The sequence below is a fragment of the Poeciliopsis prolifica genome, unplaced genomic scaffold (assembly GCF_027474105.1).
Source record: "Poeciliopsis prolifica strain line A6 unplaced genomic scaffold, Auburn_PproV2 SCAFFOLD045, whole genome shotgun sequence".
Taxonomy (NCBI): domain Eukaryota; kingdom Metazoa; phylum Chordata; class Actinopteri; order Cyprinodontiformes; family Poeciliidae; genus Poeciliopsis; species Poeciliopsis prolifica.
Window position 1 is genome coordinate 3286764 of NW_026562420.1, and position 22177 is coordinate 3308940.

The window sequence follows — 22177 nt, forward strand, 5'->3', positions numbered from 1 at the left end:
GTGCAAAGGATTGACAGAATTTAAGGAAGCCCACAGAGATGGAGGCACATTACTTAACCTCAAATTTCTCCACTGACCTCCTGTGGCTTTAGAACTGATTTATAGACTTAATCTAATAACTGATACTTTTCAGTCAAAAGAGAAGAAATAGAGCAGCATGTTTATTGTGCCAAGCTCCAGAACTTCTCCCTAAAGCAATCATGAGGAATTTTTGACTCTTAACACTTTATACTACTGAACTTAGATTTTTTTTTTCTATTAACTAAATTTAGTTAGTTTTTTTGGGGATTTCTGATGTTTTCTTAGTTGAACTATTATTATTATTATTATTATTATTATTATTATTATTATTATTATTATTATTCAGAGTACATGTCTGTTATATACTCAGAAACTGTACTCTAGTTTAGTTTCCCAGCTTATGTTTTTATCTCACACTAATTTAAGGTTTGCTGGAAACATGGACCGGACTGCTGCCAAGAACCTGTTAATATCACGTTCTGATGGAACGTTCCTTGTGAGGCAAAAGGATGGAGGAGAGTTTGCAATCAGCATCAAGTAAGAAGCCCTTAGCAGTTATGTTTCTATGTTGATGAAATATTAGCTTTGTCATAGCAACAAAGAGTGCATTGTTAGCAAAGTTTAATTTGGATAAATGGGGTTTTCGGTTTGTCACATTTCTCACATTTAATTAATTTAATTTAATATTCCTTGAAGGAATGTGTTTATAGATATTTTATTTCAAGATAATTTCATGGAATAGACAATGCAAAGGGTCTGTCTTCACAAAATGAAAAAGATTATTATAAGAGAAAGCTACAAGCCATGCACGGAACAGATAAGACCAAAAATGATGGTTTTCACCTGCAAAAGACTATAACAGGAGTAAAACTAAGATTTTATATCAGTCTAAGCTTTTCAAATATACAAATATATTTACATGGCTTTACGACACATTTAAATGTATACTTCTGTTTGAGAGCAAAGTTATAATATTAATATTTTTATGTTAATGGAAGGGAAATTGTGATTTTTGTCCTGCTTTAAGTGTTATTCTAGGTTGTCTTCAAGTGACTGTTTGAGCTTCATCTTGCTAATCGTGGTTAAAAACAAAGTAATGTGCAAACTGTTTCATGCCACTTCTCAATTGAATACACCTTTTCAAACAAAGGATTTATTCTTGGTCTGACTGTAAATCACTGACATAAAAAGTCAGCTCTTATCGCAGAAGTGGATACAGAGTGAATTTTTAGTTGTGAAAATGAGGGTCTGTCTAAAATCAAACTAATGATTCGTTTGGGTGATCTCAAGGTTCAACATGGACATCAGACACATCAAGATCACCTCCTGTGAGGGCCTCTTCCGCATCAACGACAAGAAGGCATTCAGGGGTTTAATCGTAAGTTTGAAGGATGGGGATTTTTCATTCACAAAGTTTCCCTTTTTTAGTACCACTCTGTTTTCTCATGAGCCCATTTCTTTTTTCTGACTTCATCAGGAAATGATTGACTTCTACCAGAAGAATTCTCTGAAGGAGTACTTTAAGGATGTGGACACGACGCTGCGTATCCCTTTTAAACAGCCAGAGCAAAGCAATTCATCTAACAACACACCACACACAACCTCAGGTACAGAAGCCTTCCTGTGAGAACCTTAAAGTGTCAGTCAGGTAGGTTGAGGGACTATTTCTGGTGCTCTGTTATGCTAATTGGAAGAGGAATTAAGCGACATAAGACATTTTAGTCCATTACCAGTATTTATTAAAGGTGCATTTTATACATTATATGCAGCCTTTATACACAAAGTGATATGTTTCATGCATATGTTTCTATTTCTGTTAGGATTGCTAAAATCTGAAAAACTTCAGATTTTGCTTGTATAGTGACCCAAGACTAATAGAAAGTACAGAAATGTCATCATACTACAAAGTATCAGCAATGATGCTTAATAAAATCCTTAATTAGGTTGTGTTTACTTCACCACCAACAGTCCCTTAATGGACACAGCACTTCATGTACAGCCGTGTTCTTTAGAAGCAGCATTTTGTGTTTTTTCGTGCTTGCAGAGGGTGTCAGCAACGGTCTCCGGGGCAACAGCAATCATTACTCAAATGGGTGAAGGACAAAACAATGTCTGACACAAAAAAGACAAAACTCAGGCAGAATGTTAAGGTTGCACATCTGGCAAGCTGATACCAAAAAACAAAAATCAAATTGGAGCTTGTATCTGTGTTTTTGTTAATGGGATTTGTTTTCTTCATCAATTAATGTGAAACATAATTTTTATCAGCTGAAACCTTTATGTGGTTTTTGTCTGTTTTCTCAGGTCAGAAAGATTAAATCAGCAATTTTAGACACAAAACTGCAAATATTTATTTTCATATCCGTTGTTGTATATTTCAAAAATTGATGCATTACAGCTTGTGTATTTATTTTTTCAATGTATTATTATTATTAGTAGTAGTAGTAGTAGTAGTATTTCAATTGGATTCAGATTTTATTTTACTGAGATCTTAGATTTTTTTAATTGGTTGTGTAGCCCATTAATGTCTGTATTAGAAAAATCTATTGTTTGTATTGATCTTTTGTAATATCCTAATTTCCTTAATTAAAACAGTCTGTTTCTCATTTTCAATTGAATTAGTAAAATAAATGGATATTTTGATGGAATTCAACTCTTCTGACGTCTTTCTGTTTTGGCTAACAATGTCCTGGCTGCAGCTTCATGTAGAGCATAACAGACATGAGACTCTCACACAGGTGTTTTAAAATGCTAATGTTATTTTAAGCCTCTTCATGCTGCAATGTGGGCTCTGTCTCACAGGGGGCAGCATAAAGAGCTTCGGCTTGGCGAGGGCCAGATACGACTTCTCGGCCCGGGACCGCACTGAGCTGTCCCTGCGAGAGGGGGACACCATCAAGATCCTCAAGAAGGGACAGACAGGCTGGTGGAAGGGAGAAGTCTATGGCCGGGTGAGATTAGCAAGACATCATCTACACAACGACAAAACGTTCAAATACTGAGAGACCGTCTTGTCTTACTTGTTTTTGCCTCTACTTCCAGGTGGGGTTGTTTCCATCCAACTATGTGGAGGAAGATTACTCTGATTATTGCTGAGACGTGTCATCCCGCTCTGAATGTCAAGCGTTTTTTGAATGACTGCATTAAAAACAAATGCATGAGTGTGAAACTGTGTGTGAAAGGACATGTGATTCTGCTGCTGGGTATGCAGTGATGTGAATAAAACCTTAAATTCAGTTGGTCTCATCTGGCTCAGTTATTCACTACAGATTTTGGGCAAACTTTTCTACCATGTTTTGGCAAACAATTTTACTTGAATATTTACTGAGACATAATTTATGTAATAGGAGATTTTGGGAATTTGATCTGAGGTCCATTGAAAGTTTCAAAATGGGTCTTTGCAGTATCTTGTAAAAGTTTTATTTTCTTTGCAGTTTTTCCACATTGTTGCTATTGCATTTAGAAGCTTCAATGTGATCATTACAGTATGTCAGCACAAAGTAAATCATTTTGAAGGGGGTGGAGGGTATGCTATAACATTTTGAAAATCTGAAAATTGTGGCAACCATTTGTACACTGAAAGTTTTGCCCATTTTTCTTTGCAAAATAGTTTAACCTTAATCAGATTTGATAATAGGTTTCTAGGAACATTAATGATCAAGTTGTAACACAAGTTGTCAATTTTATTTATGTGTTAACTTTGACTAGGCCATTTTATATGACATTAATGTACTGGTTAGGGTTTTTGTTCTGGAACGTGAACCTCCAGCTCCCAGTCTCAAGTCTTTCACAGGCTGTAATATGTTTTCTTTTGGCATTAGGTCAGCATTAATTTAAACTACATTCATCGAGGGCTGCTGTCCTGCAACCTTTAGACATGCAGCTTGTTTTACACACTTGAATTAAGTGGTGAAACTGCCGGACCAGCATGTAGTTCAACTGCAGGTGAGCTGACATTGGCGCCAGGTAAGCTGAACAGTGACTTGAGTTTGAGACCCACTGCTTTAGTGTTTTGCTCTTAGTTTTGTGTTTGACCGCAGCCTCTTCCTCTGATTTGTTTTGCACCTTACAATGATTGTGGCAAACTTTAAACCAAAATGTTTATTTGAAAGCCATATTTGTGGAAAGCACATCCAAGACTTTCTCTGACCTCTGAACTGTGCATGTCCTCCAGTTTTGGCCATTGGTTTCTCTACCAGCTAGTCGGACAGCCAGATCAGCAGGTTTGCAAATTTCCATGTTTGGCTAATGGATTGAATAGAGCTTTATGAAATGTAATTGTAATTTGACACAAAAAAAAGCCTCATTAATGGGTTATTTTTTTAAAATCAGGCTACACTGCATTCAGAAAAGTCTTAATTATTCTGTTTGAAAGCTGCTGCAAGGTACTTGCATAAAACTAAACTTGGTTCTGTTGTGATCCTTAATGAAGATAAATTAACTCTTTGCACATCAAAGATAGATATGATTTCTAGAGTATTTGTGGTTTTACGTCCAGGGCTCAGAATTTGTGGAAAGAAAAAAAGGTGACAAAGTCAAATTGTGCAGTTAGTTATTGTTAGAATCATTATGTTTCGTTATCTTTCTTAAATTAGTAGTTTTATATTACTAGTTGTTTTTCATTTTAAGGTTTAGTAAGGTTTAGTGTTGTCACCCAAAGAGGAAGAACTTGTTAAACTGTGTGTAAGAAATAACTAGCCTTTCTTTAACCTGGAGCATGTTTTTGTAGGTGGTATCTTAATCTTCCTTAGGAGAACTTCCTGAGATACTCTTTAGTTGCAAAACTGTCTGTGTGTAGAATTTTTAGTCTCTGTGTTCCTCCTTCCTTGTTATCAGGATATTCCCCTTTCTGTTGAGATCACTCTCCCACATTCCATTCACTTCCTTTCCTTCGCTAATAAAAATACAAGCTCTACAGCAGAATGTCAGAACACACAGTGAGCAGCTTGCAGAAGCAGTTTTCTGTGTCTTCTCCTTTTGCAAAATCTTGGTTGAAAACTAATAAACGTTGTCTGTGGTTCTTTTTAAGTAGGTCAAGAAAATACCTATCAGTTATCACTGTTCAAAACTTCAGATGTGATCAGTGTGGACTAGTGTTGTGAATATATTCAGCTTCATATCTAGAAAACTAAAAGATGAAGTAACACATGAACATAGCATAATGACGACTAATTATAGACTGAATTGCTCTTACAGAAGAAACAAAAAATGTAATTTGTAATATTAAAAAATATATAAAACATTCCAATTAGTTAAACATTTAAAACTATGAGTCGAATGTACACTAATCGTAAATATATATCAGACATTATAGCCAAGCATCTACAATGCTCAAGAAAAAAGTAGAAACATTTTAAATGTTTCAAATTGTCACAAAACGTTTTTCTATGAGCAAAGCAATACTAGAAAAGATGTGGAGTTTTCAACAAATGAAGGTTATTATAACTCACAAACTAAGTCACAGCTCTTAGTTTACAGCACAGATAAAATTAAACTCATCATGATCAGACTTATGAACCAGCGATGGTGAAGCAGATCGTCAAATGAAGGATTGAGGCTTTACTAAGGAACATTGAGGTTTGTTGGAAGTATACCCTGAGTTTCACCGGAAGAGCTGTATGTACAAAAACACACACAAAAAGACAGTGTAAGCTTCAAAAACATGATCTTACAACCATGAACCAAAATGTCACATTCTTCACTACTAAAATGTCAACTCTTATTGAAACTATGAGAATAAACTTTTAGTTTATTCAAAAACTCAGTGGAAATATAGACACCATATATTGTGGTATATATACCAGTATTTATATAGAATAAGACAAATTCACAATTTCAAGCAATCACAGAAATATTCTTACTTACAAAATAAACATACCTTGTGCCTCTATCAAGGGGACCATTAATTTTAACAATGTTGCAACTAGTCTTTTGTTTTTTTTTCTGTTGTTAAGCTGCTGTTCTATAGTGTAAACAGTGAAAGTTGTCTTATCAAAATAAAGGCATCAAATCAAAAACCGGTAGTCAACCAGATAAACAGGCAGGCCCTGTTTAAATTTCTTCAGAAATGTTCTAGTTTCATTCTGAACTGCACAAACTTCATCTGGGGGGAAATATCTTCCTGGATGATACATTGCTGTAAAGAAAAACCTTGCAAACAATGTCTTCTCTGTAAAAGGTCCAGACACTGAGCCACAGACCTTCTGATGATACTCAAGTTCATGATGCTACGTATTGTGGCATTCATCCAACAGTTGAAGAATGAGTTGGAAAATTTGCAAAAGTACATGTTTGGCTCAAGATTAACATCCACACTGTTGAAATCATCTGTGTCATTTTGAATTTCAACCTGTGAGTTTTCTTCTGCTGAAGGGGATTCTTCTGATGATAAATCCTCAGAAATTTCTTCAGAATTTGTCGCAATTTCCTTGTTGTTAAAGTTTGGTTTCACATCCAGGTCCATTATGTTTTTGGGAAGACTGGTAAAGACGCTTTTTTGTAATATCTTTGTTGGTAAAGAGTTAGCTGTTATTGTAAAGGTGACTCGCTCAACCTGTGAGCAAACAAACACATCCAGTTTCATTTGATCATGAGGAACAAAGTCTTCTGATGCCTTTACTGTCAAATCCGTAGTTGTGGTTTTGACAGTAACTTTAGAGGAATCTTCCATGTCCTTTTTGTCTTCAATGTCAAAAGCAAAGTATTTTGATCTCTCGTCCTCAGAGTTCTCTACTAAACCATTGTTGCCTCTTATGTTTTATCCTAACAACTTTTCAACTCCCTTTGTAACAAGAAATCCAAGGATCCATAAATATCAAAATCCTCTTGACTTGATGTTCAGCTAAAATGGTTTGTAGAATCAGTTTGAAGTCGTCTCTCAGGAATCGATCTGCCTCCAACCAAGTTGAGAAGCAAACTGAGAATTCTTGAATTCTTGTAACTCTGTGAACATTTATGACATCATCAGTTTGAACATAGATTCTCATCGACATGATGTCAAAATCTTTCAGGTTCTTGTTTATTTCAGTTGCTATAGAAACACAAGGAGTTATGAATGGGATAAGACTATAATAAAAGATGCATGTGTAGACATCTAAATTTGTAAATACTAGTCAATAAAATCCTGTTTTCCATCTCATACATACATGTAAGAAGCTGAGATTTTACCTATGAGAATATCAGTAAGCAAATAAATTACAAGTATTTTTGATAAGATTTATATAGAGTAATTATTTTTTACTAGCAATACTAGACACACATCAGTTACATGTATAAACTGGCTCTAAGCCATCTGCTTCATGTATTTTGAACTGTAGGTGAGGAGGATCTTCTTAACCCTCTGATGTGTAAGTGGGTCTTTTTTCACTCAGTGAGGTCTTTTTTTTTTTTTTTTGCAATACCTTTGTAATTGTTTTCATCATTTCATATTCCAGATATTCCTCAAAAAACATGTAACTGTGGGGGGCTGCAGTGGCACATGTTCTCGACTCGGCTGTCACAGGTTTGATTCTTGTCCTGGCGACTTTTATCACATCTTACCTCTTCCTCTCATTACCCACTTTACTGTCTCTTTCCTATGAAGTAAAGGCCACTAGAGCAAATAAAACCTTCAAGAAAAACATCTTACTGATTTCATGCAATTAAAACTTCCAGAGGAACATCCCTCTGGAAGGAGACCCAGGGAAAGACCAGAGACACGATGGAGAGACAATGTTCCTGGGAACACTTTGAGATTCCCCCAGAGGATCTGGAAAAGGTGGCTGGGAGAGGGAAGTCTGGGCCTCCTTACTTAGGCTGCTACACCCATGAGCCAACTCCAGATAGAGGGATAAATAAATGCACACACATACGCACACAAACACATGGTAAACAGCACAATAGAATAATATAGGCTGTAATGTTAAAATCATAGACATTGTCAAACTGACAGATGAAGGGTTTCTGTATGATATGTTTTCTCCTACATATTATGTTGTTTCTAAGTTATTTAAGTGCCCAAAGGTCTGTATTATCATTATTATTATTATTATTATTATTGTTTTAATATAATGGATGTTCACATTGTTCAATTTGTGATGTAAACTTCTCATTGTTTTAAAAATGTTCCACAAATCGTCACAAGTGTTCAACAAATGTTTTTAAAAAATTAAAAATAAAAATATTTCAAACATGAAATAATTCCTGTGTGGAATAAAACATAAAAATGTAGAAAATATTATATACAAGTTTATAAAATACTTTCTACTTTTGCATGTCTTATTGAGTTCTGATGAGTGGCTCACAGTACATATAGTATAAAACAGATACCTGAAAAAGATATAAAATCCACCTTAATCTGCAACAGGTTCAAATAAGATGTCTGTTCTAAAAATGTTTCCTGAAGGTAAAAAATAATCCTTATGATGATTACTGAAACTGATGCACTACAATTTAACTGTTTAGAGGTTATTTAATGAAGGTTTTATAATTTTTGGTTAAATTATAGGAAAAAAAACACATGGCAAAATATAGGCCTGCATTTGTGAAACTACAAAGTTTGAAGGTATAAACTTGAGAAAATTAGAGGCTTTTACATAAAAATAAGTCACTGAAACTGACTTTTGTTTATATAAGAGCGAGCATCTTACTTGGAAGATTTACTTAAAAAAAAAAAACAGAATGACCAATGTTTTGGAAAAAACATACTTCTTTATATAGAAAACAAAAAACATCTAAAGAATTAGAATTATGCCTGTTTGATAGTTTTAACCTTTTAGATAATGGATTGATGAAGAGAAACTCAATTACATATCCAAAAAAAAATGCAGAAAAACACTGATTACATCTCCAGACTTTAAAACTACTTGATCACCTATCAGTTAGTCGTGTTTTTCCAATGATTTTTAACAGATTGCCAACCACAAAACAATCATGAACACAGGTTATGTTTAAAGATAAATTCATTTTTCAATGCTGCAACAATCACCAGCTACTTGTCTTGTGAACACATTGCATTTATTTACAGAAAAAAACAGGATTTTGACCAGAATATAACTTTCCCATAATAACTGCTTAAGCTGAGACTAATATGACAGCAGTGTGTTTTTGTCCGGTGGATGGCACCCCCTTTCAGCTGAACATGGCTGTGTGTCTATGAAGTTGGATTTGAGCATCTCTGACTTGTGGTCCTTCTCATCTACTGGTAGTATAACTCCAGGTTCATCCCATCGTGGATTTCATCTGCAGGAGCAGCAGTTAAGTATAACAGTCTGAGTTTATTGGCACAAGTATAACATAACCATCAACAAACAAAGTGCCTGCATAGATTTCTTCTATTTTGGTCACAGCAGGCTTCATATTATCAAAACCTGATTACACATCAGGTGTAGTTTTCACATCTTATTTTACTTAATAAGGGGAAAGTGCAATTCAAATGAGCCAGAAAAACAAAAAGCAAGTTGCCCTCAAAACTGACCTGCCAAGGTTGTTTTTTTGTTTTTTTTTGCTTGTTTGTTTGTTTGTTTGTTTGTTGTTTTGTTTTTTTACATTCCTTTGGAGGACTTTTTGGGTTGTTCTTGCAGCTTGGTTTTAATGAAGCTTGCCCAAGATATTGAAAGTAATCTCACAGCAACTCAGTTGGAATTAGCATCAGACTGAAAAGATTACTTCAAACCCCTCATTTGGACTGGAGCAGTGGTTTTGGACTTGGAACTTTCCCATGGAGGCCATTTTGGCCCAGCCTCTCTTGATCTTATTGTTGAATGATGAACACAGACCTTCATTGAGTCAAGTGAGCCTTACAGTGCTTTAAATGGATTTTTGACCTGCTGCATGAGTCCTTGGTGAGCTCTGAGTCATGATGATAGGCTGGCCACTTCTTTCTGCATTTATGAATGGTGGCTCTCTCTGTAGTTACATCTAAGTAAATTCTAATATTTTTTTATTTTATTTCTTTTAAACAGAAACAAGCAACGCATAGCCAGGCAGGGCAAGGGAGTGGGCAAGTAAAGCCTGTAGAACTATCAGACTTATAATATACTGGAAGAAACCTGATTAGTAAGTTTGATTTAACAATGATTAGTGGGAAAAGCTATGGTTAGCAAATATTTGAAGTATCTCACTTTTGCTGCCAAAACAGACCTGACAGGTCCTAAGAACCACCACCCTCCTGAAGACCTGCTGCGTTTTTTATCAACAAGATATTGGCATCTTCTTAAGTCTTGTTTGTCCCTCAGATGCAATCTGTGTGCCATAACACTGCAAAACAGTTTTTGCTCGTGGGCTCTAAATCCAGTGAAAACAAGCTGAAGCTAAAAGGAAACACAACAAACCAGAAAACAGAAACATTCCTTTGTGGTTACCAGTGACCTGGTGCAGTCTCACAGATCAACTACAGACTGTACAAGAGGAGCGCTGAAAGGATACAGTCTCCTAGAGTCACATGGTCCTTAAATATGGTATACCTTTAAAAAAAACAACAGAAATAAATCTAAAGACATTTTGCAGATGTGAACAGCAGTGAATGTGAGTATTTCAAATTAGCAGCGTACCATTTTTTCAAAACGATCTTGTCGTATCGTGTTCCTGTCTGAGCTGCGATGAGCTTCTTCAGATCTCCGATGGTATCCTCTGAGCTGAACATGGAGGTTAAGGAGCAGTAGAATGCACAAAAACAACTACTGTTTCTGTGAGACAACAAAAATCTAATTTACAGAAAGGCTGAACTCCTGTGGACTCTTTTCAACCGTCCAACAAAAATTTACATTAGGAATTAAATGAGGCTCATTTTTTTTTTTATTTCACGTTCAGATAGTGGGCTTATGTTTGTCCTGCTGGATCTCAGTATTTTCTGTGTTTAACATTGGCTCTCTACAAGTACAAATGAAGTTGAAGCGGCATTAATATCTACTTTTTTTATTCCATTTTATTGCTGTTGGTTCAGCAGGTCTACGTTTAACTTCTTTCTTCTCCTAAATAAAGCAGCTTTGTGCTCTCTGACAAAAGGTGGCTCTTTATAAGCTGCAGTTTTCTTCTTGATAAAAAAAATAGCTATTACTTTCCACTAGTACCAAAAGTTTGCTCAAGCAATGGATTACTGCGAAATTAGGGACTCAGCATAATCGGTTGGGTTTCTTTTGATATAAAATTAATAATTTTACTGCATTTTATTTTTGAAAATTGGACTGCACTGGATTGATTTGATGACGCACTTCTCTTAAAAACTTGACTCCTGGCACTACAGAAATAATCTGGCCATCATAAAACCAAGATATTGAGAAAGGAATACGGATGTTCTTTGAAATCATATCCAAATAGGTTTCACTAAGAAACTGAATAACTTGTTTGTTTGTTTTTTTCTGATCAACCCACTGCTTGTCACACACTATCACAGAAGGATACTTGCATTTGACTCGGACTTTCTTTCCAAGACGATCATTGCAAACTACCTCGATCATTTTCACCGTCTGTCACAAAAAAAGAAGGAGAATGTAGTTAGGCCAGCGTTTGGCATAGCTGAACTTGAATAAACGATGGGTAAAACATGAAGCTGTTTCGTCTGTAAATCCCTAAATTTCGTGTGTTAGCTAACATGCTAAAAAAATACAGTTGTTAAATTATGATTATAGAAACAAGTAAGCATACGAATAAGCAGCATCTATAATCACGAAGATATTTACTTAAGTAAACATTAATTTACCAAATTTAATGTTTCACATACATTGAAAATGCAGGTTGAAAAATTGTTTTCCCTCGTTGGTATTTTCTGCAACGCTCTCGTTAGCTTTGCCGTAAAGCAGGTTAAATTTTTAGACCAATCAAATCAAGTAGAACATTGTATCACAACGAACGGAATCCAATGGGAGAGAAGGAAGGCCACCGTAGGGCGGGACAGGTACTGAAAACAACTTGTATCGAAAACAAGTTATTAACTGTCGTGACCTGCGCTGTAAGTCCTTCCTTGCTTCGCTCCAACAGTGAATTTAGATTTGAAAACGTTGCTACTACTGAAAATATGGGAGACGAAGAAAATTTACCGTCCGGATGGGAGAAAAGAATGAGTCGTAGTTCAGGTAAGAAACCCCAAACTGAAACAGGATAAATGAGCCACAGAGTTTTATAAAATTGTATTGTAAGTAGGCTTGATTCGCTAGCTAGCTGAATGTGCATCGTGGTACAATAAAGAAACAAACTAGAGGGATCCTATTATTACAGAATGATTGGATGAAAGAAGTGATGTAGAATAAGAAGCTATAAATCCTTTTTTTCCCAGATAGGGTTCGACATTGGTGGATGTGTCGTTACACGAAGAGCTAATTCATTCAGGTTTGCTGCTGCAGGGCCACGCATGACGTCACCCCGTTGTAGAGTTAAAATAGCTCAGAGTTTTGATTAACATAAAAGTATCTAATAATCATATTTAAAAGAAAAAGGTTGTCTTTGCCTAGTCTTTTAAGATAATCTTGTTTTAACTGATTTAAAACACTCCAGTCAGAGTAAAATAGGAGTTATTGTCTTTATTTTATTTTCTAAATGACCCCAGAAATGCGGTTCAGACTATTTTTTTTTATCAAATATTTAATCAAATTAAGTTCTTGCCTTTATGGACAATTTTAGCTGTGGCTACACTGTTTGACTTTTAAAATAAGGGATATGCAATATATTTACAACAACATTTAATTTCACTCAGGAATTAATAAAGTATTTTTGAATTTGATGGATTTTCTTTATTAGAATTTTGATGAATTTTTGATAGAAAGTACATAAGACTGAGTAATGTTTTTTATAGCTTCAAAAACATTGTTTTGAAGCTATAAAAAACCTATTACAATTATTTGGGTTATTTTCTCATCCTTGCTCTTTGATTGTCTTAATTGAAAATATGCATTATTTATTCTCTATTTCTTCTCCTTCACCCATTGTAATTGTTAAATAATTTTGTAGCAAATAAACCAAGATGCCTAATGCAAACCAGTTGTTAAATGTGTGAAAAAATATATATTAGTTAAAATGATTTAATGTGTCTGTCATGTTCTAAAAACATAGTTTCTTTCAATTTCTATGATTTAGATTTTAAATTATTTGTTATTTTTATTGCTCAAGATTTGAAACTTGTTTGGGCCAGTTGAATCTTACGAAATATAAATGATCAAAGCACAGAGCAAACCAAAATAATTCTGATTGATTTCCGGCTGGTTCATATTATTTACAGGTATTGCATGACAACCTTTCCTTGCAATAAGGCAGAGAGCTGAAATCTGACCACTGGTAGAGGAAATTAATGCCAGGTGTGACTGGTTATGGTGAAATGCATCTTGTTTGATCTAAACAAGCAAAGTCACATATTTATGTCAAGTCTGGCAGGGCTTTTCTCCTTTTCGAGTTAAAAAAGTATATATTTCTTGGAGGATCTTATCATACTGATCAGTTATGGCGCTGATGCCGCTGGGACCAACATGGTGCAGAGAGCTTAAGCTTTAAACACTGATACTGACAAACTGTATTTATGAGTTTCTTTCTTTTTGTTACTGTTTTGTTTCAAAATCATGCCAAAGTTAAATGCAGTTAAAAATTGACAAAATTATATGACATAATCAGCGTTTTGTGTCTATTGTCTATTTTCCATAAACAAACATAATTTGGACGTCTGTATGTTTGCTCTTGCAGGAAAAGTGTATTACTTTAATCACATCACCAATGCCAGCCAGTGGGAACGTCCAGTAGGAGATGGACGGGGAGAGCCAGAAAAGGTTGAGCTGAAATAATGATTGTTGCAATTTAATCAATTTCACAGGGCACTCAAAGACAAGAACTGTATATCATTGCCAAAAATAATATATGTAATTTATCACTATTAGTTAAGATGAATATGCCTGTGTTACAACCTGAGCCAACTGTTTTTGCACTTGTACGTGTTTGTGATGTTCTTTTTTATAACTCTTGTGTTTGTGTATCTGTGTAGAGTTGTCACAGACACTTCATAAATTTTGTTTATGATCCTGTTTGTGTTTGGTTTTTACATGTTATTTATTATTTTTAGTTGTTTTATTTTGGACATTAAAAATATCTTCCAGTTCCAGTGTTAAGAGTTGTTGACAAAGTTAAAATTTACTCGTCTTTGAGAACGTAAACTTGCATTATTATGCCATTATCTATGTATTACTTAAAAATGGTCCCTAAAAATGCTATTGGTTACTGCAATAATTTCTGGGACAATTTATCATCTACAAAATGTGTTATCATGACAGACTTTGGATGAATTATCATTTTATGGGGCTCATGGCTTTTCTTTCCCTCTGACAGGTTCGTTGTTCTCATCTGTTGGTGAAACACAATCAGTCACGTCGACCATCTTCCTGGCGAGAACAAAATATCACACGATCTAAAGACGAGGCTTTGGACCTCATTCAGAGTAAGTAGAGATGATCACATCTGAACTGCAGCAGGATGCCACTGTGTAAAGCATGAGCTGCTAACAGGTGCAGCTCAGAAGGCTAAGATGTCATTGATATATGCCAGTAATGATTCAAATGTAAAGATTGTTTACTTTCTTTTTTAACATATGTTAGTCATGTTACAACCTAAGTATCATGGGAAAGAGGGTGCCAATGAGTGCCCAGCAGACACTCATTGACACCCTCCATAAGGAAGAGATGAGAGGCTCATAATCTATGTTGCTTGAGGTCCAGCAGGAAGTTTTCACAGCTCAAACTAGGAGCAATTATATTACAGGAAATGATAAAGCACTTAATACAACTCTAATTTTGTCAAAAAATAAACTTGGTTTTTAGCACCGTAAGCTGTAACCATCCAGTTTTACAGAAATGTGCACTTGAAGTATTATATCACTCTTTGTACATACTTATATAAACTTCAGTTCGAAATAAGTAGAGTTTCAAATATATTATTAATTGAGTTGTCATGTTGTCTGTGTTTTTCCGCATAGAGTACATCGAACAGATCAAGTCAGGAGAGGAGAAGTTTGAAAGCTTAGCCTCCCAGTTTAGCGACTGCAGCTCAGCAAAAAATGGTGGCGACCTTGGTGTGTTTGGAAGAGGTAAACCCTGAATGGCATCCAAATAAAATACTTGCAGGATTTACAGTGCAATTGTCAATAATTGAATGATTCTAACTTTGTTTTTGACATGTGAAAAATCCTATTCTTTGTTGAATGCACATTCTGTATGCTTCAGGTCAAATGCAGAAGCCTTTTGAAGACGCATCCTTCGCTCTCAAAGTAGGAGACATGAGTGGGCCTGTTTTTACCGACTCTGGAGTTCACATCATCTTGCGTACTGGCTGAAAGAACGGCACCACCTGCTGTCCCTCTCCGTTGTCATACGCACATTTACTGAAACTAACCCAAGCAGGTCTGCCATTTGTTTAAAATGCACTCATCACCCCAGTAAGTCAAACACATGCAGTAATATTTTAGAAGGGATTTTATATGCTCAAAATCCCACACTCAAGTTTGATTAATAAAATGACTCTGAGAACAAGGATTATTCCCAAAGACCTGAAGCTTTTATCTATCACAGCAATGCCATGATAGAGAAGCATTTGTGCCTGGAGTTGTGACTGATTCCTGAAAACCAGATGCTACTGTAACTGACATGTGCATGTCTTAAAAATGGACCGTATATTGTTTTCTTTTTATTCTCCTGCATTCCTGCTGTATGCAAAAGCAGTTCCTTTACGTAAACCATTTGTATATCAGCTGTTTAAACCGTTTTCAAGATGTTGTGCATCCCCACAGACAGAGAATTTGCTGTTCTTTTGCATTCTACAACCAAGATTCAAAAACTAACAATTTGTTTATTTATGGAAGTGACTTCAGAAAGAGCATGATTGATTCCAAGGCGGTACCATTGAAAGCTTGCAGGTTTTAACATCAGGTCCCACGGCTTTTAAAAACATCAACATTCATTTAAACTGTTCACACTGTTGTAACTGAGGAATAAAGTTATAAAACACATTTTTGTCTATTTACTGAGTTCTATTAGTCATATTTCACTGAGTGAAACATTAATTCTTTCTTTTTCTACTACCTTCTATTTCCCTCATATTTCCTCTAAACTCTCCCTCATACATACATACACACACCTGCACCAGCTCTCCTCGTCCCCACACACACATATTAAAGAAACTATTAATGTACAAATTGAACTTGCATTTGACCTGCACCTGCCCTCTCAATGTGCAGCTAAGCCGTCACATCAAGCTCCCAAACACAACAGAAAACAATCTCAGACATAATAAAAACATTAATTATAGAGGATATGAAGGTATGCTGAATCTGAGCATCCCTAGATGGCTCTTTGCTGAAGCCATGGGTAAACATTTCACTGCCCCACAGATGCTATAGTGTTTGTTTGCACATACTGTCTGACATGAGATCTGCAGCATAAGAAATTGGGCATCTTATGTTGAACAAATTCTTGTGCTGAAGATGTTCGACGTAGGAGTGTATTCATATGGAAGAGAACATCTTTATGTTATGAAAATTTTCTTGGGCATCTTGTGTTCAGTATTCTTCATTTTATGTTCATCGTAGGGTAGGAAGGATAGGATGATCTTCGTTTTATGTTGAAGATATTCAGTGTAAGAGCATCTTTATAAGATGAAGAACACTTTCTTCTCATGGGGATGTTCTTCATATGTTGAACAGAAAATGTTCTTCCATCTTTTGTTGAAGATATTGAGGATAAGAACATCTCGTGAAGATGATATTGTGATCATCTTTTTTGTGTTGTGTAACAAAAATATATAATGAATTAAATTGAGTTGAATTGATAAATATCAGATGGTTTCATCGTGCAAAATAAATTTTGGACTTAAAATTCAATTAATCTGCTTTATTTTGGGGCTTTCGTTAGGGCGGGCCGAGGGTAGAACAAGGGGAGTAAACAGAATGTTAGGATCACACAAGGGTTAAGTATATAAAAATATACATATTTTTAATAAAAATTTTAGTTATTTTAGTTTTAAATGTGACACTGTCTTTGAAAAGGTTCACAAATTAATTGGAAAATTGATCTTAAGGCAACAAAGGAACGTATTTACAGTTCCTTTGTTGTGTTTGCTTGACAGACTCGGACCAAAGGCAGATTTTTTTTATTTATTTATGTTTAGTTTACTTTCACACTGTGCTTTTGTGAAGGTAATCTGTAATTTGTAAACAAAGCCATCATTGGATTATTGCTTCTATTAGACAGAAATGTGTTGGGCAGGAAAGAGCACAGATCCAGAAAACAAACTTTGGAAATCCTGCCTGCTTCATTTCTGAAAACAAAATTTTGAATGTGAAGAGCAGCCCATTAAATGCAATTTTTGTGAAGAAATATTTATGCTTTTGAACGATGTCGACTGCTGAATGAGACGGGATGCTCTGGGTTCTCTGACCCACAACATGCTGGCAGCAGCACGGTGGGGAACAGACTCTGGTCCCCTTAAAGCAAGCAAAATGTGTTAGTCATGAACAATTAGCTTAAATGCATTCAGAGTTACTTCCAAAATTAGAACCAAACAAATGTGTCTGTCCAAATATCACTGTAATAAAGGCAGCACTGTAAACATTCTATGTTCAACAAGATTTCTGAGACATGTCTTACCAGTCACTGCTTTCTTGGGTTGTGTAAGTATCAACCAGCAAGCTGTTGGCACAATTGAACACAAATCAATATACGTTAATACACAATAGTAAAACAAATTTGGCTAAATGTGTTTGCTTCAGATTATACATTACCTTGTGAAGTTTGTTGCCTTGGAGAGTGTTGGAGTAGAGGTAAGTTTGAAAGTCAATTATGTAAGCTCCTTTTCTGTGCAGTGTGACCACATCAAAACCTTCCCCCACCAGGTTGTGGCCTGGTACAAACGGAGCAGCATCACATTGGGTTTTGGTCCAAATCTGACAGCAGAGAATTGATCAGGGAAAAATGAGAAGGCTCAAGAGAAACAAGCCTGAGGTCAAACAAGAGGGCCTGGCTGGAGCCTGAGGCTGGAAGAGAAATGGAAAAGGAAATAAATCATTATTGTTTTACAGTGCATGAAAAGTAGTTTGATTTATAAAGACTCAACGATTAATTTTAAATTAATGCAAGTGCAAAATCAGTTTACTGATGCTGTCAGGCTGTGACCCATACATGGAAAACTGCTTGAGTTACACTTCAAAGAGCGGTAAACTCACCAGGAGTTAGTAATGGTACCATAAAACTGTAAACCTCTCTTCCAATTTGTTCTCTGTTATGCAGCGATGTATTACAAAATGGGTTATGTCATTATTTCATTTTATTTTCCTTTTGGAAAATATGAAGTAAAATAATTTCAAAATTGTTTGAATCAGCTGCAAAAGTTGGAAAACTTACTCTTTGCCTGTCACTTGCAGCAGTTATTACCAGATTCAGCAGCAGCACCAACACCTGAGGAAGATCAGCAGAAGGTTAGGGTTTGAAAAGAGATCATAGAGAGGAGGACCAACGACTCCAAGGAGATATTTATCACATAACAACACAACAATCTTCAACTTCATTTGTTGAAGTTGAATGACATCTCAATTTGAGCTACCAAAAGAACACATTACCAAATGTTAAAATTTGATTTAATTCTTTTGCAAAACACACAAAATACTTTCACGTGTTCAGAAGGATCTTCACCTAACCAAGGTTTCATATTAGATACATTCTGGTTGCTTAGAACTTTAGTTAAAAAGCAGAGTTGGAATCATAAAAAAATCCACTTTTTCAGCTATATTTTCTATGATGTTTTATTCCACACAATAATTATTTCATTTTTCAATATTTTTTATTTTTTTTAAACTTGTAGAACATTTTACAAAATGAAATGGCAATTTTACAACAGGAATGGAACAGCGCAAGGTGGGCATGAATTTTTTTTTATCCATCTGTCCACTTTCTGCTTATCTGGAAAATCTTCATAAAATCAAGAAGAGTTTAGATAGCCCTGACCATTCTCTTCATGAGACTGTCTTGAGAAAGCAGAATATTTTCATTCAGAGGCTTCTTCAGATTTCCTGTCAGATCACTACAAGAGATCTTTTCTGCCATCATCCACTACAATCTACAACAACTCTGCAGAATGAATGAGTCACAACAACATTCAATTTGTTGTTTGCGAGTAATAAAGCATTTTTCAATTTTAATTTGAATTATAATTGACAGTAATCTTACCCCATACATAACTCTGTATTTCCATAGCAACTAAAACAAACAAGAACCTGGCACAAGTTTGACATCATCATGTCGATGAGAACCTCTATGTTCAAACTGATGATGTCATAAATGTTCACAAAGATACAAGAATACAAGAATTCTCAGTTTGCTTCTCAACTTGGTTGGAGGCAGATCGATTCCTGAGAGACGACTTCAAACTGATTCTACAAACCATTTTAGCTGAACATCAAGTCAAGAGGATTTTGATATTTATGTTACGAAGGGAATTGAAAAGTTGTTAGGATAAAACATAAGAGGCAACGATGGTTTAGTAGAGAACTCTGAGGACGAGAGATCAAAATACATTGCTTTTGACACTGAAGACAAAAAGGACATGGAAGATTCCTCTAAGGATGAGAAAGATATTGGCAAAACCACAACTATGGATTTGACAGTAAAGGCATCAGAAGACTTTGCTGCTTTTGAAAGTGTCAATGTTCCTCATGACCAAATGGACCTGCATGTGTTTGTTTGCTCACAGGTTGAGGGAGTTACCGTTACAATAACTGCTAACTCTTTACCAACAAAGATATAAAAAAAAAGTTATTGTTGTTGGTGGACCTGGATGTGAAATCAAACTGTGACAAGGAAACTGTGACAAATTTTGAAGAAATGTCTGAGGGTTCGTCATCAGAAGAATCCTTTTCAGCAGAAGAAAACTCACAAGATGAAATTCAAAATGACACAGATGATTTCGACGGCGTGGAAATCACGCCGTCGAAATCTTGAGCCAACCTTGTACTTTTGCAAATTTTCCAACCATTCTTCAACTGTTGGATGAATGCCACAATAAGTAGCATCATGAACTTGAGTATTACCAGAAGGTCTGTGGCTCAGAATCCGGACCTTTTACAGAGATGCCATTGTTTGCAAGGTTTTTCTGTACAGCAATGTATCATCCAGGAAGATATTTTCTCTAGATGAAGTCTTTGCAGTTCAGAATGAAATAATTGAAACACTGAAGATGAAGAATGTAGTACATCAGGACAAGCCAGGAGTCTTTTTGTTTTATATGTTACACTATCTGACCCAATATGTCATTAACACAGACTGTGAGCTGTACACAGCTGACTATTGTGAACAATGTCAGAAGTCTTCATGTGTTATTTGTAACCTTGGTCCTGTCATTCACCTCCCAAAGGAACAACAAGAGGACACTACAACTACTCTAAGTTGTTATATGTGTGAAAAATGTTGTGACACCTGCAACTCCAACATAAAGACAGAATACTTTTTCAAAGACATTGATGTGATGACTCTGATACTCCCATGGTCAGACAGTCCAGATGATTTAGAACAGGGGCATCAAACTCTAGTCCTTGAGGGCCACTGTCCTGCAGTTTTTTGATGTGCCAGGGTACAAGACACAGGAATGAAATGGCTTAATTACCTCCTCCTTGTGTAGATCAGTGCCCCAGAGCCTTGCTAATGACCTAATTATCCTACTCAGGTAAGGTGCAGCAGAGGCACATCTAAAAGTTGCAGGACACCGGCCCTCGAGGACTGGATATTGACACTCCTGATTTAGAATATTCTGTGATTCCTGACCCAGTGCTTGAAATTCCTGTAAAAACTGGAACTCAGTCATTTGCTGGCGACAAAACACATTACCAAATGTTAAAATTTGATTTAATTCTTTTGCAAAACACACAAAATGCTTTCACATGTTCAGAAGAATCTTCATCTAACCAAGGTTTCATATTAGATACATTCTGGTTGCTTCAAACTTTAGTTGAAAAGCAGAGTTGGAATTATAAAAAAAAATCCACTTTTTGAGCTATATTTTCTATGATGTTTCATTCCACACAATAATTATTTCATTTTTCAATATTTTTTTATTTTTTTTTAAACTTGTAGAACATTTTACACAATGAAATGGCAATTTTACAACAGGAATGAAACAGCGCAGGATGTGTGTGAAATTTTTTTTATCCATCCGTCCATTTTCTGCTTATCTGGAAAATCTTCATAAAATCAAGAAGAGTTTAGATAGCCCTGACCATTCTCTTCATGAGACTGTCTTGAGAAAGCAGAATATTTTCATTCAGAGGCTTCTTCAGATTTCCTGTCAGATCACTACAAGAGATCTTTTCTGCCATCATCCACTACAATCTACAACAACTCTGCAGAATGAATGAGTCACAACAACATTTAATTTGTTGTTTGCGAGTAATAAAGCATTTTTCAATTTTAATTTGACTTATAATTGACAGTAATCTTACCTCATACATAACTCTTTGTATTTCCATAGCAACTAAAACAAACAAGAACCTGGCACAAGTTTGACATCATCATGTCGATGAGAACCTCTATGTTCAAACTGATGATGTCATAAATGTTCACAAAGATACAAGAATACAAGAATTCTCAGTTTGCTTCTCAACTTGGTTGGAGGCAGATCGATTCCTGAGAGACGACTTCAAACTGATTCTACAAACCATTTTAGCTGAACATCAAGTCAAGAGGATTTTGATATTTATGGGATCTTGGATTTCTTGTTACGAAGGGAGTTGAAAAGTTGTTAGGATAAAACATAAGAGGCAACGATGGTTTAGTAGAGAACTCTGAGGACGAGAGATCAAAATACTTTGCTTTTGACCCTGAAGACAAAAAGGACATGGAAGATTCCTCTATGGATGAGAAAGATATTGGCAAAACCACAACTATGGATTTGACAGTAAAGGCATCAGAAGACTTTGCTGCTTTTGAAAGTGTCAGTGTTACAGATGATTTAGAATATCCTGTGATTCCTGACCCAGTGCTTGATATTCCTGTAAAGACTGGAACTCAGTCAGTTGCTGGCGACAAAGAACAACTTCTGACACTAGCAGCCTTTACTCAAATCTGATGTGTGGACAATTGTTGTTTAAGGCTTAGAGTGATCTGGTATCACTTACAAATATGGACTGCGAAGCTGACATTTGCCATAATGGGCACATTTGCGTCTATGA

The 22177-nt window shown here is 35.6% G+C and overlaps 3 protein-coding genes across 6 annotated transcripts in view; 2 read left to right on the plus strand and 1 right to left on the minus strand.

Moving 5' to 3' along the window:
* The window catches only part of LOC129376820 (proto-oncogene vav-like), a 29972-nt gene extending 26715 nt beyond the window's left edge, over positions 1-3257 (plus strand). For all 3 annotated transcript variants that reach the window (XM_055056418.1, XM_055056417.1, XM_055056419.1), the window contains 5 exons: positions 448-558; positions 1312-1399; positions 1499-1628; positions 2824-2972; positions 3064-3257. In XM_055056418.1, coding sequence (XP_054912393.1) covers positions 448-558; positions 1312-1399; positions 1499-1628; positions 2824-2972; positions 3064-3117 — 532 coding nt within the window. In that variant the 3' untranslated portion in view covers positions 3118-3257. The remainder of the gene's footprint in view (positions 1-447; positions 559-1311; positions 1400-1498; positions 1629-2823; positions 2973-3063) is intronic.
* Positions 3258-7012: 3755 nt separating this feature from the next.
* Positions 7013-11820, minus strand: ubl5 (ubiquitin like 5). 2 transcript variants are annotated; one of them, XM_055056630.1, is made up of 5 exons: positions 11720-11820; positions 11401-11465; positions 10551-10634; positions 10426-10463; positions 7013-9240 (listed from the first exon to the last, which is right to left on the minus strand). In XM_055056630.1, exons 2-5 carry the CDS (start codon positions 11454-11456, stop codon positions 9197-9199), a joined length of 222 nt encoding a protein of 73 aa, XP_054912605.1. In that variant the 5' UTR covers positions 11457-11465; positions 11720-11820; the 3' UTR covers positions 7013-9196. The 2 variants fall into 2 exon arrangements, with proteins under 2 accessions (XP_054912605.1, XP_054912606.1); XM_055056631.1 differs by having other exon boundaries at positions 11699-11780.
* On the plus strand, positions 11543-15973 carry pin1 (peptidylprolyl cis/trans isomerase, NIMA-interacting 1). The gene is made up of 6 exons (XM_055056431.1): positions 11543-11559; positions 11830-12071; positions 13666-13748; positions 14302-14410; positions 14945-15055; positions 15192-15973. The coding sequence occupies exons 1-6, from the start codon at positions 11543-11545 to the stop codon at positions 15299-15301; spliced, it is 672 nt and encodes a 223-aa protein (XP_054912406.1). The 3' UTR covers positions 15302-15973.
* Positions 15974-22177: the final 6204 nt, after the last annotated feature.